The sequence below is a fragment of the Porites lutea genome, chromosome 8, assembly GCF_958299795.1.
Source record: "Porites lutea chromosome 8, jaPorLute2.1, whole genome shotgun sequence".
Taxonomy (NCBI): Eukaryota; Metazoa; Cnidaria; class Anthozoa; order Scleractinia; family Poritidae; genus Porites; species Porites lutea.
Genome location: NC_133208.1, coordinates 16899585 through 16915112, shown reverse-complemented (window position 1 = coordinate 16915112; position 15528 = coordinate 16899585). Strand labels below are relative to the sequence as shown.

Sequence of the window (15528 nt, the reverse complement as noted above, 5' to 3'; positions counted from 1 at the left end):
TTATCCAGTGGAATCAGACGGTTAGCTACCAGGGGCTCTATGGTCATAGGATCAATGTATTGTGTACACAGAGTCCTCGTCATTGTGGCTTTTGCCTCACACAGCCTTGTCGATGACTGTTTAAAGGACTTGCAAACAAGGATTCTTCTGAAGCCATTCGCGTCAACCCCAGACGGGCCTCCTGCTCCTTTTGTTCCCAAGGCAGCTTGCCTGACCATCTCTCCGTTAATAATAATAATAATAATAATAATAATAATAATAATAATTATTATTATTATTATTATTATTATTATTATTTTTAAAAAAACAAAAAAAAAACAACTGTCTATAAACTAAAAAAAAAAAGAAAATTTCTGTTCATCCCAATGATAAATATAATAATTATTAAATTTTACTATTTACAGATTCAAGAATATGAAATATTAAAATATATACCCTATGTACATTCTTCTTGTGTACGAAAGAGAATTGTCGTAAAATGACTATCTAAAGACTACTAATAACAATTATAAAAAGCATCAAAAAGTTAATAAAAAAAATAAAAAATAAAAAAACTATTTAAAAATAATAATTCATAATAATAATAATAATAATAATAATAATAATAATAATAATAATAATAAAAGAGTACAAAGAAACAGAAAATGCAGCGTCGCCGGGAGTCGAACCCGGTTCATCTGAAGATGCAAGAAACTCCTTAACCACTGCACCACACTGCCACACACACATGTTTCGCAAAATTAATTTGGTTATATTTCAAAGCTATTTCTCATTATTTCCGGTTCAAAGGGACCGATCGACGTAGATAATCCATCAAACTAGCTTTACTGAATTTGGTGGCCAATTAGGAAATCAACAGAGGCCCACACTCGAAAGGATTGATATGAAGTTAGGTCGGTTTAATTAGCGAAAGAATAGATGAAATATAAACATGTGTGATCTGTGAATGGAACCTCCTATTCTGGACACTACCCTTTGCCTATTTTAGAGAAAAAAAGGATTTCAGTTTCGATGAACTTGCTGATCCCGTGGAAAAGATGGCGATTCCGCAACACGGCCCGCAAAACAAATTAACAAAATTATACAATCATGGACACAAAATATCAATGAAAACGGTTTACACAAACAGATTATAGCAACAACAAAGCTCACACACTTGTGATCAAATAAGCGATATATAGCGATATTTGCTAGCTTCTTAACTTTTCCTCGATCTCGCTCGTCCTAATAACTGTGGTATCCCTTGCTAATTTGCAAAAGCGACCTGAGGCTCTTGCCTGTTACTATGTGACGTCATACTGGTAGGCGGAGTGGTTCAAGATATGACGGTGGACGACAATAGAGTCAAACTTCAAAACTTCACTTTGCACACAAACGTAAAGCTGACATTTGGTAGTCGAATATCTTAGTCAGTTTTCAAAATTTGGTTTCCCTCCTATTCAATTGAATCTCGACTTAAGTCGAATTCTAAGGGATAGCTTTGTCAGTTGTCAGTTTAGAAATCTTGACTCTCTTCAAAAGTTTCTTTGGTTAATTCAGAGCATTTAGTTATCATATTATATAGCATACTTTGTTTGAACCGAAATTTTATTTCCCTGAAGGGAGCTAAATTGTTGCCTGGAAACCCCCGCCCCACGCATGCGGGAACTGTAACAGGTGCTTTTAATTATCAACAAGCCCATACCACTTTTCTCTCCATTCGCTGTTATAATATGGCGGCTTAACCCTCGGACGTACACGCAAAGTCATACCCTCACCGTGGAACAATGGAGCGGGGGGGGGGGGGGGGGGGTGGGATTGGGGTTGATGGAAGCCCCTCCTCCCTTGTTTCGATTTTGCCTTCAGTGGAAAGCCTTTGACCTTCTCTACAAGATGAAGTATGTTTTATGCGTGGTGGCACTGCTGGAGGTCTGTGATGTCACCAAACGTGGTCGCCATCTTGCATTTTTTCAAGAACTGCAAAATCAGGTAAAAACAGTGCTAATTAATGTGTTGCGCTTAACAAGTAAAACAACACATAAATAATTACTTTGCATCATTTTATCCAGAAGTTTTTCTTTTATTCCTGCAAGAAGTTGAAAAACATGCATTTTCACTCAAAAATGGCTTGACCACCCACTACTTATGACGTCATATCTCGTATCCATAGTAACTGACCATCTTCAAACTTGTCTAAAAATGCGCGCGAGGGATTAACGAACAGCTATAACCGGAAAACATAAGGTTTCGATGTTTTATCGTCTAGGAAAAAAATCAGAAAAACCTTAGGAGTGGGCAACCACCCCCCTTAGCCTCCCCTCCCTTCCTTGTACGTCCGAGGGTTAAATTCTGACTTTGAAAAGCCACATACACTGGAGTGAAATCAGTGAAATCCTGTCAATGCAAACAAAGAGAAAAGCCAATATATTATGCATGGCATTTTTTGTCCAAGCAGAGCTTTTATAAAGAGAAATTAAGATATATTATTCGATGAAAGAAACCATGGTTGTCTCACCTAATCGCAAAGCATCGTTATGAAAACATCTCCTGCTAATGTATTAAAGAATGTTTGCAGATTTAGGGATATAACTCACATTATTATATGGCTGAGTCTGTTTTCGCCATGCGATTGGTCAATTTGCGGTCCGTTACTTGTTATACGGACCAAACTTTTTAAAGAAAATGCTCATTTCGGAGCTCTAAATCTCTTTACCTCAGAAAAAAGGTTGAAATAAAGTTATAAGACGCCTGTCAACCTTGAGGACTTGGATGTTGACTTTGGCCTTCAACATTTTAAACTGTGTTTATTTGTGAACGAAGGCGATGAAGAAACTAACTCGTAATCTTATCGAAGAGGATTCTAGTCAGTGTTTGAAAATTTTATCGCAGGACACAGTTAATTAAGAAGACGAAAATCGACTGGCAGAGATTCGAGATGTTTTGCCTAAGAGAAAATTAGTAATTCCTTCGAAAAATATGATAACAAACATACCTGCACCCGATAATCTTGACAAGCTTCTTTGCCAATTGCACTGTTTTTTCAGAGACCAACGAAAGAAAGATAGAAGCGAGTTCGAGCCAGACACAATGTCCAGTTTTCAAAAGACTCCAGTGTCACTTTAACGAGTGAATACTTACAGTGCTCTTACGTTTGACCGAATAAACTTTAAAATATGTCTGTAAACCCTGAGGACTGGGAGGGAGGTTGACTTTGGCTTTCCAAATTTCAACCTAGCCGTTGTTTTGATGAGAACGAACCTGATGTAGAAACTAAATCGTAACCTTACCGAGGAAGAGAATTCTAGACAGTGTTTGAAAATGTTAACGCAGATCGCAATTGAAGACGAGAATGAACTGGCAGAAAGAGAGGTTTTCCCCAAAAAAATTAACGAGCGAATCCTTCGAAAATGACAACAAACTTACCTTGAAAAGCTTCTTTGCCTTTTGCAGTGTTTTTTTTTTTACACGGACAAACCGAGGAAAGATGGAAACGACTTCTAGACAGACACAGTGTCCGGTTTCCAAAATACTTCAGCGTTAAATTAAAGAGCTAAAACTTACAGTGCTCTAAGTTTTGGCCGAATAAACTTTTTCAACATGGCGAATTTTTTACTTTCTCGGAAAGCCTTTGTTATGTGCTCCTGTTTTCGTGCGCCAATAAAAACGTTTTTTTTTTACGCCTGTCAAATGACTGTCAAATCGTGCGTCCTGCACTTGTTTCTGGTCCCCCAAACAGGAAGAAGCCATATAATAAACATCTTATTAGCCTCGTTTTTTCGGGCCGTACTGTAAATTACGGATCCTCGGTTTTTTCCAACGATTTATGGCTCGAGCGCTTCGCGCTTGGGCCATAAATCAACGGAAAAAAACTCGGTCCGTAATTTACAGTATGTACCGAAAACTGGGATAATAAAAGGTATTTATTCGCGGCACTTTTCTGGAACCTGCTGTAAGGGAGGCATTTTATATACCATTATAATTAATTTTATACTTAGGCCTATTCTTCATATATCACTGTCTACTTATTGTAAGCTATTTATGATGGTATTAGCGCATGGTGCATCATTTTCAGAGGTACATGTCAGAAGGTTCCCCAGTACCGTTCCTCTATCGCGTAATCCCGAGGGTTATTTTTCCACATCCCACCTCCCGTGATGCTTACAATCCCGAATCTTGCCCCGATTTTTCTTAAAGTCTCGCATCCCGTGTTTCAAATATGGGAAATTCCGGATCCCGGAAAAACCCATTGGGGGAGTTGTATCAGGCACTACGAGGCCTGAAATTCGTTTAAGAGCTCCAAACTACGAAGCTTTCCTGCAAATCTCGATAACTTTGCGAGCACGATCATTTTCAAGTGATGATCTACCGCAAAAACTTGTTAAAGCATATGGCTTTAAATGAAGGGGTTACTGCTACTAAACTTTTTAATGACCTCAGTTCCGACTTAAAGGAGTTTTCTATTTCTTCTTCTCCACTGATATTTAAATTTTTCTTCCCTCCTCTCTTAAGTCTAAATTACGAAGTCTGTTTTTCTCACGCCTATCATCGGCTGAGCACTTGGAGGATCTACTGTGCTCGACTTGCCGCTATTCTATTCATTGTCACTGTTTTTTCATAGTCCTACTACATACCACTATTACGTCTTTTAATTTATATTTATGTATATATGTATACATGTTCATTTATAGTACATATTTTGCCCCCCTTCGTCGATTTATATATTATCCATTACGTGTCTATAGCCTATTCTACTTTAAATATTGTCTCTTTTGTGTGTGTGTGTGTGTATATATATATATATATATATATATATATATATATATATATATATTTATATATTTAAAGGTTATAAATTTATTCGTTTTTAGTTTTCCAAATTTATTTATCTATTTATTTATTTTTCGAGAGCCGTAGGTTAGAAAACTGTAATAGGTTATTGCGCTTCCCTCTTTAAAGAAAGTTATTGTATTGTATTATTGTATTGGACTGATCTGAATTTTCCCTCTGCAAATGTTGTTCAAGTTCGACACTGCCAAGACAACAAAGGCGTCACTATTTGCGGTACCTCTGCCACAGTTTTGTTGTGAATATGCGGCTTGAATCGCCAGCTTCAATGTGCCACTAAACACTATCATCGGATCAAAGTCCCTCCATTTGTAAACTCTCCTAAAACACCTTAAGAGAATATATTAACCCAGGCTTCTGAGCCGAAGTTTACAATGCGTAAAAAGGCGGTATCACAACCGAGTGTTATTATAAGAAGATATATTTGATCAAAGAGTAATTGCAGCCGGCGACGAAAGGAGTCCGCAATCCTAATCTCCATCACGCCTGCACTGTAGGCGGCTTCGTTCGGACTTCCACTAAGAATGCAATGGAATGCAGAAGTCGCAATCTGATAACGCTCGTCCGGACCTTCTATCACTCGTAATCAAATTACGCCTGATTTGACTTTCTATCACTAAACCTTACGCAAAGCAGGGCGTTGGTTGAGCAAGAGCATATTGTCAGACCTTCGCTGTCGTCCGCATTCCATAACCTTTAGTACATAATATATCATTGTTGTCTCATACTGTCCTGCGTAGAACTGATTCAAGACGCATCTCAACTAAAATTAATTGACATTCAGATATAGACGAATGCCAGATCAGCTCTCACAATTGTAGCAACAATGCCATCTGCATTAACACCAAAGGTTCCTTTAACTGCGGTGGTTGCAAACCAGGTTATAGTGGGAATGGCCACAACTGTTCAGGTAGGTGCTTGCAAAGTTTTATATATTTACTTAGGCTCGCCAATCCTTGCAGGGTCACCGTTACAGCCCACACTGAATTACTGGGGCCCGTAACAGTTCCTTCCCTCATGAGAAATAGACCACCACACCGGGGACTACGTCCCCTACTATTTAAGAACAGTACGTGGGTTCTTTCTCGTCCCAAAGAATTAATTTGTGCGAGGGTTGTGAGACGGGGCTTACGAGTTATCGTTCTTATCCGAGAAGACTAGAAAGTCTAACCGTTTGCAGATTTCTTCACCGTGTCTTTTTTTGCATCTGTTCACGTTCTAGTTTTGAGTACTTTTGGTTATAAAAAATGAGTAAAATAAAAGGCACACACTAAGCACAGAAGAGCTATTATATTATGTAAGCGACTCCTCAAAGTATAGAAAAACAATTTTACTGGTATGATATGCTTTGCGCCTCGACTATCATGTTAGAAACCAGAGTTAAATATATGCAGTTCCTTTCTTATTTATGCAAAGCAACTTGGCATCGAGTTTCGAAACAAAAAAGTGTTTCTTGTCACGTTAGCAGTGCTTGTATACTCTTTCAGTAATCAGGCGAACGCTTTGTGGAATTCCTCTAATACGACAGATAATGTAGTTTTGCAGTGTTTATGTTTATCTTTTCTCGTACCAGCGCCTTTAAATTTACTGGGGTTTTTTCCAGACATTGATGAGTACAACGCTGCAAATAATAGCTGTCATGAAAACGCTTGGTGTAATAACACCCAAGGATCATTCAATTGCTTCTGTAAACCAGGGTACGATGGAGATGGACACAATTGTACAGGTAAAATAATTTGCATGCGTTTGGTTAACGAATCCACTTTTAAGTTTTAAAAAACTGTGATCAGGGAATCTTTTTTTTCTTCGGGGAAACGAGAAAACATAGAGATATAGGGAGGGCATGTTCGCAGGCTAAATATGTCTATTATGTGAAATTACGTAAATGCTAATTTCTCCTTATTTACTGCCAGATTATTGCAATCATTTTTTTAGTCTCGCTTGCGTAAGCAGCGAGACTCATAATCTGCAACGCGTTTTTCGTCGTATTTAGGACACAAAAGGGGGTCATTGTGCCAGGCGTTCCTTGCGGAGGCCGTGGAAACTGGGACTAAGAATCGTTGCGTGATCCAAGCCACGCACTTAGCGCAGAAAGTTTAGGAAAGATTAAAGTTAGAGCTTTTGCGAAGCATGTCGGTTCACGAATTCTATCGCCTAAAAGCGTTGATTACTTTGGAACAAGTGAACACTACTGATTGGTCGAAAAAATAAGAATCTTAATTAGCAAAACTGAGACGGTCGGGTGTTGTAAACTTTTATTGTATGCAAATGGCCTTGTGATGAGCATCCGGTTTATTTTCGGCGATGATTGAAATGACGTGTCATGTAAATCACCTTTTTGATCTCTGGCAATGATGTTATTTCTCTGGAATCGAGGCCCTTGAATTTTCGTGTATTTATACACGCGTATAGCCTGCGACCGCAGACGTTATTCCCGGTCGTTGCTAACACGCGTACGAAATCAATTCAGAAACAAATAAAAAAGAAAATACGTCGATAAAGTAGGTAGTAAAAACCTTTAGCGAGTAAATTGTATTTCGTGTAGAATAAACGGCCTCCTTATTTCTCGAACCTACTGGTTGTCGTCTGAAAGATAAAAAAACTGAGGGTTTGATCGAGTATGAGAAGAGAAGTATTGCGGCCGGCAACAAGAGGAGCCCGCAATCCTAATCTCCGTCATGCCTGCTCTGTACGTATTGTAGGCAGCTTCATTCAGACTTCCACTAAGAATTCCGTGGAATGCAGAAGTCGCAATCTGATAACACTCGTCTGGACCTTCTATCACTCGTTATCTGATTACGCCTGATTTGACTTTCTATCACTAAAACTTACGCAAAGCACAGCGTTGGTTGAGCAAGAGCATCATGTCAGACCTTCGCTGTCGTCCGCATTCCGTAAGTTTTAGTACATAATACATCCTTGTTATCACATACTGTCCTGCGTAGAACTGATTCAAGACGCATCTTAACTAAAATTAATTAACAATTAGATATAGACGAATGCCATATCAGCTCTCACAATTGTAGCAACAATGCCATCTGCATTAACACCAAAGGTTCCTTTAACTGCAGTGGTTGCAAACCAGGTTATAGTGGGAATGGCCACAACTGTTCAGGTAGGTGCTTGCGAAGTTTTATGCATTTTCTTAGGCTCGCCAATCCTTGCAGGGTCACCGTTAAAGCCCACACTGAATTACTGGGGCCCGTAACAGTTCCTTCCCTCATGAGAAATGGGGACTACGTTCCCAACTATTTACGAACAGTACGTGGGTTCTTTATCGTCCCAAAAACATTTTTTGTGCCAGGGTTGTGAGACGGGGACTACGAGTTATCGTCCTTATCCGAGAAGACTCAGAAAGTCTAACCGTTTGCAGATTTTAGTCTTCGCCGTGTCTTTTTTTGCATCTGTTTACGTTCTAGTTTTGAGTACTTTTGGTTATAAAAAAAATAAGTAAACTAAAAGGCACTCAAGCACAGAAGAGCTATTATAGTATGTAAGCGACTCCTCGAAGTATAGGAATACAATTTTACTGTCTGTCTGTTATGATATCCTTTACGCCTCGTATCATGTTAGAAACCAAAGTTAAATATATGCGGTTCTTTTCTTATTGATGCAAAGCAAATTGGCAGCGAGTTTTCAAAACAAAAAAGTGTTTCATCAGTATTATAACATTAGCCGGTACTTGTACATTCTTTCAATAATCAGAGGAACACTCTGTTGTGGAATTCCTCTAATACGACAGATAATGCAGTTTTGACGAAGTGTTTATGTCTATCTTTTCTCGTACCAGCACCTTAAAATTTACTGGATTTATTCTTCAGACATAGATGAGTGCAATGCTGTAACTAATAGCTGTCATAAAAACGCTTGGTGTAACAACACTCAAGGATCATTCACTTGCTCCTGTAAGCCAGGGTACGAAGGTGATGGATACAATTGTACAGGTAAAATTCTTTGGTTTTTTTCAAATCCCTTTAAAACAATTCGCCTTAGTTTTAGAGGTGACTGATGACTTGCTCTGAAATCAGTACGAGAAATGGAATGTGTTTTAATAATAATTTAATAAATAATAATTTATACATTTAATATAGCGCTTTAACTATTAAAATATTCTAAAGCGCTTCACAATATGTACAAGAAAATAAATAAATAAATAAATATATATATATATATATATATAACAATTATTCACCGAAGTGGAGGTGGCTAGTCCTGGATATGTACCGAACTGCGAAGCAGTGAGGTAAATATCCACGACTAGCCACCGACACTGAGGTGAATAATTGTTTTAGTATATACTAACACAGTGAGATAATTGAGCACAAAAATGACGATTTTTAACTCAAATACTGCTTCCAACGATTACAATTTTGGCGCGTAATGACCGGGCGGCCGTGGCCGTCGCTTTTTCTTGCCGACAATTAAAACTTTTGAAGGCATTTGTTTAGCTCTTGCAGGGAAATTTCTTTAAAAGGAGTTGTGAATTATTTTTGTATTTAAAATCCTTCTGTAAAAAAAGATTATGAACAACTCAACTAAATAAAGTAAGCAAGACTTAAACTTAATTTGCATTTGTAAACAAAAAACTTTTTCACCGGTTTTATCGATAAATTCATGTCAAAAAGACAAAGCTTTACCTGTTAAAACTTCCAATCCGATCTTCGTCACCTTCTTCGTGTATTTCAGAAACAGCTTGCTTGATTAGTTGTGAAATTTCTTTGTTTGTTTAAGGCAGCAAACCGGGAAGGCATTTTGCCCGCAACTTACGCGAGTTTGGCGTCGCTCGCTCGGAGGAACTGGATATATATATATATATATATATATATATATAGGAAAAAAACTACACTTTCACCCCGACAAGCCTGTTTCGTGATCGCTCAATCTTCAGGGGATTTTAATGATAAGAATATTCATAACCATCGACTATATACTTTGAGATTACATTGTTGGGGAAAATTTAAATTTAAATGTTTAATTGTTACGTAGCAACGCTTTGTTTATGTGGCGCCAAGAAGATACAAGTTCGTTACGTTTGTTAAGTGATGATAGATCGGGACGACAGATAATTAAAAATTTCTCTTTGAGGCAAAGGTTACATCTTTTACTTGAACTGTTATAGGATGAGCTAGATGAAATGATACGACATGAAATAGGATAGTCAATGTTGTTGTCTTTCAGGGACCAGACATGTTTACTGAGTTCCGTAGAGTTCCTGTGTTTTGTGTGACGGAATGATGCAGGAACTCTACGGAACTCTGTTTATTTTGGTCTGGAGCCCGGGTGCCCCGCTATTTTGAGTCCGGAGCCTCGGCCGCCCCAAACCCCTTTGGGACCCTGATATAATAAATAGTTATATTATACTGGTGACTATATTGACTACCTGTTTGTTCAGGCAGAATAGATTTAATATTTGCTTTAATTATCATTCAGACGCAGACGAATGCCTGAACAACTCTCACAATTGTAGCGAAAATGCCAACTGCACCAACACCGAAGGGTCCTTCAACTGTAGTTGCAAACCAGGGTACATTGGAAATGGTCACAACTGTTCAGGTTGGTTCTTGGAATTCCTGTCTTAGTTTTGAGACTTCTGGTTCAGTACAAAAAGGGCTAATGTTCAGTGGCGTACCATAAAATTATAAATTGAAGTAAATTATAAGAAATTGTTACTCGCTCTTTTTATAATAATTTCATTTATTTATTCAGTTATTATTTACTTACTTATTAAAATCTAACATCTCAGTCTTCACGACTATTGGATAACATCAGAGGTCATCTCTAGATATTTCATCATCATGTAAAATACATCCTCGGATAACTCTTAGGGAGTAACTATTAACCCCCTTTTCTGTATTACGATGGGAATATAAGATAAGATAATTGACCGAGATAAACACTCTCCATTAATGATCGGCTAATCCTTTAACCCCTTAAACCCTAAGATCTAAATTAAAATTCTCGTTTGTTGCCCCTATTCATTTACTATAGAAGTAGACAGTGGGGAGAAGTTGGCAAAATATCAAGCAAATACATCTTGTGTGATCATGTCCTTAATTCTCATTACGACTCTCTTTTATACAAAGCATCGCAATTAGAAGGAGAAATTTGATGCTGATCACTCTTAGGCGAGGATTTAAACGGTTAAATGAAAAAAAGAGATCCGGAACAGCCTTTTTCAAGTCTAAGAAGGTGGCTAAGTAGGTGGAAAAATTCTGAAGTCATTCTCAGTCACACAACAAACCAGTTACTCGTTTTCAAACAGCTCTTGCAGAATTATACTTTGGATATAAATATTGTGGTTCATAATTCGACCAATATTCGATTCCTGCCAAGTCAGGTTGTGGATTGATAAATGCAGAAGCTCTTCTTGGCGGAGACACCACACCAGGTCATATTAACTATAACCGCAGATGACGACATTACTAACACGGGACAAAATTGTATGACTTGTGTAGAATTTGTACGACCAGCGCTGAATCACGGGATTATTCACCGAAATACGGATGAATGCATGTACAAGTGTAGCTCTGTCCCCAAACAAAAACGAACAATTATACAAAACTGGTAGTGTTCGAGGTGATGCATGGTTGAGACGCATATCATTCAGCGAATAATCTACTAACTTTGGAAAATGCCTGAGGTCTTCTAAAGACACTTTTACCGCGATGTCTAATAGTCTTTGAACTACACTAAAAAGGATTGGTATTAATTTACCTATCAGGCCGTCAAACCCTTTATTTCATCCGTGCGCCCACGATCATCCCATAAAAAAAATGTATTCAGTTTTACCAGAAATCCTTATGAGTTTCTGGTTTTACCTCGCGTTTGAACAAAGGGAACAAGAGAAAAGAAGAGATATACCTTAGCAGAACCGTGCTATTACTCACTTTCACGTTCTTGCTCATTTCGGGATTTTCGCATGGCTTTGCTGCTATGCCTGTTTGTTATGGAGTTAATGGTCTTTTTTCTATTTGTTTTGACTGGTTTTGTTTTTAATGCTATCTTCCGCTTTCATTTTGTTCATTATCATTCTAATATGCATGCATGCGCCATTTTCTTTTTTGAAGAAAGATTAGTCATCCATCCAGCCATCCATTCATTTGTCGTCCATTCATTATACCACCTACCTGCCTTTCTATCTAATCTACAAACAGGACATGAGTAAAATGAGGCTGTGGCAAGGTACGCAGATATAAGGATAGATTCCCTGACCGTTATATTTTCTCATCCAAATTAACCTTTTTGTATCATCCATGTGTTTCAATTTTCAGAATTTTCAATAAACTCAACAATATTAAACGGAAATCAGTATTATCTCCGACATCTTCACCGTTTTCTTGCTAGCGCTCCTCAGGTTGGGGAGGATTCTTCCTGGCTTCTTTGCTACCGTGCAACCTCACATGGTTGGAAAGCCAAGACCTTCCATGATAGATGCGACGGTAGAGGAAATACTGTGACCATCGTACAGACAGGTCAATATGTCTTTGGAGGATACACTGACATTCCTTGGGGTAAGACTTGATATTGATTTTTAGGTATCTTCAAAAGGGCTTTAGTGCCACGGGTGTTTCACTGACACGTTAAATACTCCTGCAGTTGTTCCTCGTAACTGCAATATGATTCCAGCAATAATACTAGCATTAACTGTACTTTACAATAGGGTAATGCTTAAATAGAAAGCGAGAAATACGATTTCCTAAATGGTGAATTATTCGTCAGAGACATACGCCTCGGTACGCCGTTTACACTATACTTAAGCTCTCTACATTTCACCCGTTCAAATGACAACATTCTAAGTACAGATTCAACTTAAATCCATTTTACCGGCTACATTGAATTGGCAAGTTTTTTTTTGTCGCAAAGGAGCTACATTATTTATAAAACGGCGCCCCGTATAAACGCGCGGCTTAATTCTTAAAGTAAAAAGATAGATTCTGCATTCGAGCGAAGTGGCCCGTCCGAGGTTGGATCATGCGTTAAATAAAGGTTTCCATTAACATGAAGCGATCAATAGTAATGCTTCCTTCCCTTTGGATAAAATGATATTCCATCGCAAGGTTACGCGATGTGATAGGAAAAGAAATACTAGCCATATCCGTCATTAAGAATAGCCCATGGGCCTTTGGAGGATACATTGACATTCATTCTGACTGACACGCAGCGAGGTAAAGCCAACCAATTCAGAACATTCGCATTAAGCAACGTCTTTTGAATCCTCCTGTGCATCCCTGGATTGACGCTTTGAGTCATTTGCGGCATTAGTTTCGATTTCTGGTTGAGTCATGACCAGTACGAACAAAACTCGGAACGCGAGGCACTAGTATCTCTTTCCCTCCTCGACCCGTTTTAGCGTCAGGCTTTCGTCATGTTTGTCATGTGATCGAACAGAGGGTTGTCCCCGTATGCCGCTATTCACAAAATTTTCATATTTGCTGAGGTTCATCTGGCACTTCCTTTTGACTGAAAATGTTTTTACATTTTAACGTAATTAATTACTATAGAGCGGACACAACATATCTTAGTTACTTTTGTCTCATGACGAGACATCCCCTTTTTAAAGCTTTGGATACACCCATTTTCGGCTGAGTAGAAATACGCTGAAATATCATGTAACCAGGATTGTTCATGGCTTTGGTACTAATTATTGACAATTATTATTTTGATCACAAAAAAATCATGTTTTGTTCATACCAAATCACCCTTACAATGAGTATTATTGTTAGTGAGACAGCTTGTTCACATGAAAATTAAATACAACCCTCCTTCTTAACCCGCTCCTTTGGGCTATGAATTTACATGGTGCCCCCGCACCCCCCCCCCCCCTACCCCTGCCCCTCTGGTTTTACAAGCCCCACTCCTGCTAATTATTGTACAGTTCTTTAGTGCTGTGGACCAGTGTAGTTCACTGACACCTCAACAAGTCAAAACACAAATTTAAAAGAAAAACGTTTAAAGTTATGCCTTGTTACCATGGTAACTGTAAAATGATTTCAATAATAGTACTCGTATTGTAGTCTACAGTAGGACAATAGACCTCTTTTCATTTGAATAGAGTAACTTTGAATTCTTGATAAATACAGCTCCAACGGCTTCTGACAGCGTCTACCAACAGAATTTTACGGCGAGAGGCATTATAATTCTTCCTCCGTTTTGTTTTGTTTTCTTAACCATATTTTTTTCTATCTATTGGCTGGTTTCGGTTTTTTCGTACTGCTGCCCATTGACGCCTTCGCGAGGTGTTACGATCAACGAATTTCTTGTATTAAAAAAAATCAGATTTACATATAAAAAATGACATCCTCGTACAAATAGGCTATTTTACTGGCTTCTGCAAGGAAAATATACATGGTAACAAAAATATTTTTTTAAAATTCCTATTTTATGTTTTAATTTTGTTTTGTTAGAATCCAGTGGCGGCTATGGCGCTACTTTGGAAGCGTTTATTTTTTCCCTCAAAAATAGTGAAGGGCTGGCACCATTTGTGAGCAAGGTGAAGCCAGGAAGGGCAGGAAAGGCAATTGAGAGGAGTTCATATTATGGTCCAAACTTTGGTCAGGACCTCGTCATTCATGTTGAAGAAACGAGAAAACACTACTCAGAAGCAAGCTTGGGCCGCTACTACTCTGTTCCAGCTTCAGTAAAGGACAAGAGCAGCACAATCCTGACCGGCAAAAATGATTTCTTCTCACCTGATGAGGTGGAGGTATCTTATCTTGACCCATCCCCCTAAATGCAAGATAACACGAACTGAGTTCAACTGAAGGTGAACCGGTGCATTTAATATAACTCAGCCTTCCAATCAATTCCTTTTCAGTTTCTCTTTCTTTCTTTTTTTTCTTTTTTCTATTAATTGGAAAGTATTAATTTTTGGAATTAGGAAATACAAATACCTGCTAAAAGAAATCTTCATAGAAAAGCCCAAAGTCAGCCTTCTAACTCTAAATATTTATTTGTCTGGATCTGCGGTTAGAATGGTTTATTACTGAATTGCTTGCCTATAGCTTATTTTATACAGGCTCCGGATTTAGTAACGTACGCTACCAGATACTTTTCTTGCTCAGGCAACTGTCGCCGATCAACGCTTAAAACGGAGCATGTACAGCTTATCACAACACCGCAATCGCTCGAGTAACTAAACACATGATCACAAATATGATAACAAAAAAAAACCATTCTGCTCTATAAATCATGAGTAAAACACAACTACACACAGGATACCCTGTGTGCCAGAGGGTGATTGCTTTCTTAGAGTCGCCAGTGTTTTTGCAAATCTCCTTGCGACACATCATACAAGCATGTTTCACCTTTTTAACAGCAGTTAATTTCAGTTTAAAGAAAGAAATTTTTCTAGTGAGAACTCTACACTTGTTTACTTATATCTAAAGTCAAGTGTTCCTTTATTTACGACATAGTTTCTTTAATCTATGTCACAGCTCCTTTTTTTCCAGGAGGCTTCCAAAAGAAGGCTAATTTATGTGCCAGAGTGGCGATAAATTTGAACGTTTAACATTTCAAAAAATTACATTGTGTTCAAATCGCAAAACATGTGTAGTTATGTGTACTTTTAATTAAAAAATAAAAATGTTTAGTCTGTGGGCACTTTAAGAAATGATACACTACATTAGAAAGATAAGCCCACAAAGTACAATAGTCAAGCCTCTTCAACAAGGGGCATGGGATGGTTAATGGGGCTTCGTCGCGTGT

At 38.1% G+C, this 15528-nt stretch overlaps 2 protein-coding genes across 2 annotated transcripts in view; both read left to right on the top strand.

Moving 5' to 3' along the window:
• LOC140946600 (uncharacterized) overlaps nucleotides 1-14554 on the top strand; it is a 22781-nt gene extending 8227 nt beyond the window's left edge. The window contains exons 5-6 of the mRNA XM_073395720.1: nucleotides 12096-12335; nucleotides 14229-14554. Coding sequence (XP_073251821.1) covers nucleotides 12096-12335; nucleotides 14229-14554 — 566 coding nt within the window. The remainder of the gene's footprint in view (nucleotides 1-12095; nucleotides 12336-14228) is intronic.
• The window catches only part of LOC140945265 (uncharacterized), a 207786-nt gene that overhangs the window by 28110 nt on the left and 164148 nt on the right, over nucleotides 1-15528 (top strand). The gene's annotated exons all lie outside the window — the stretch shown is intronic.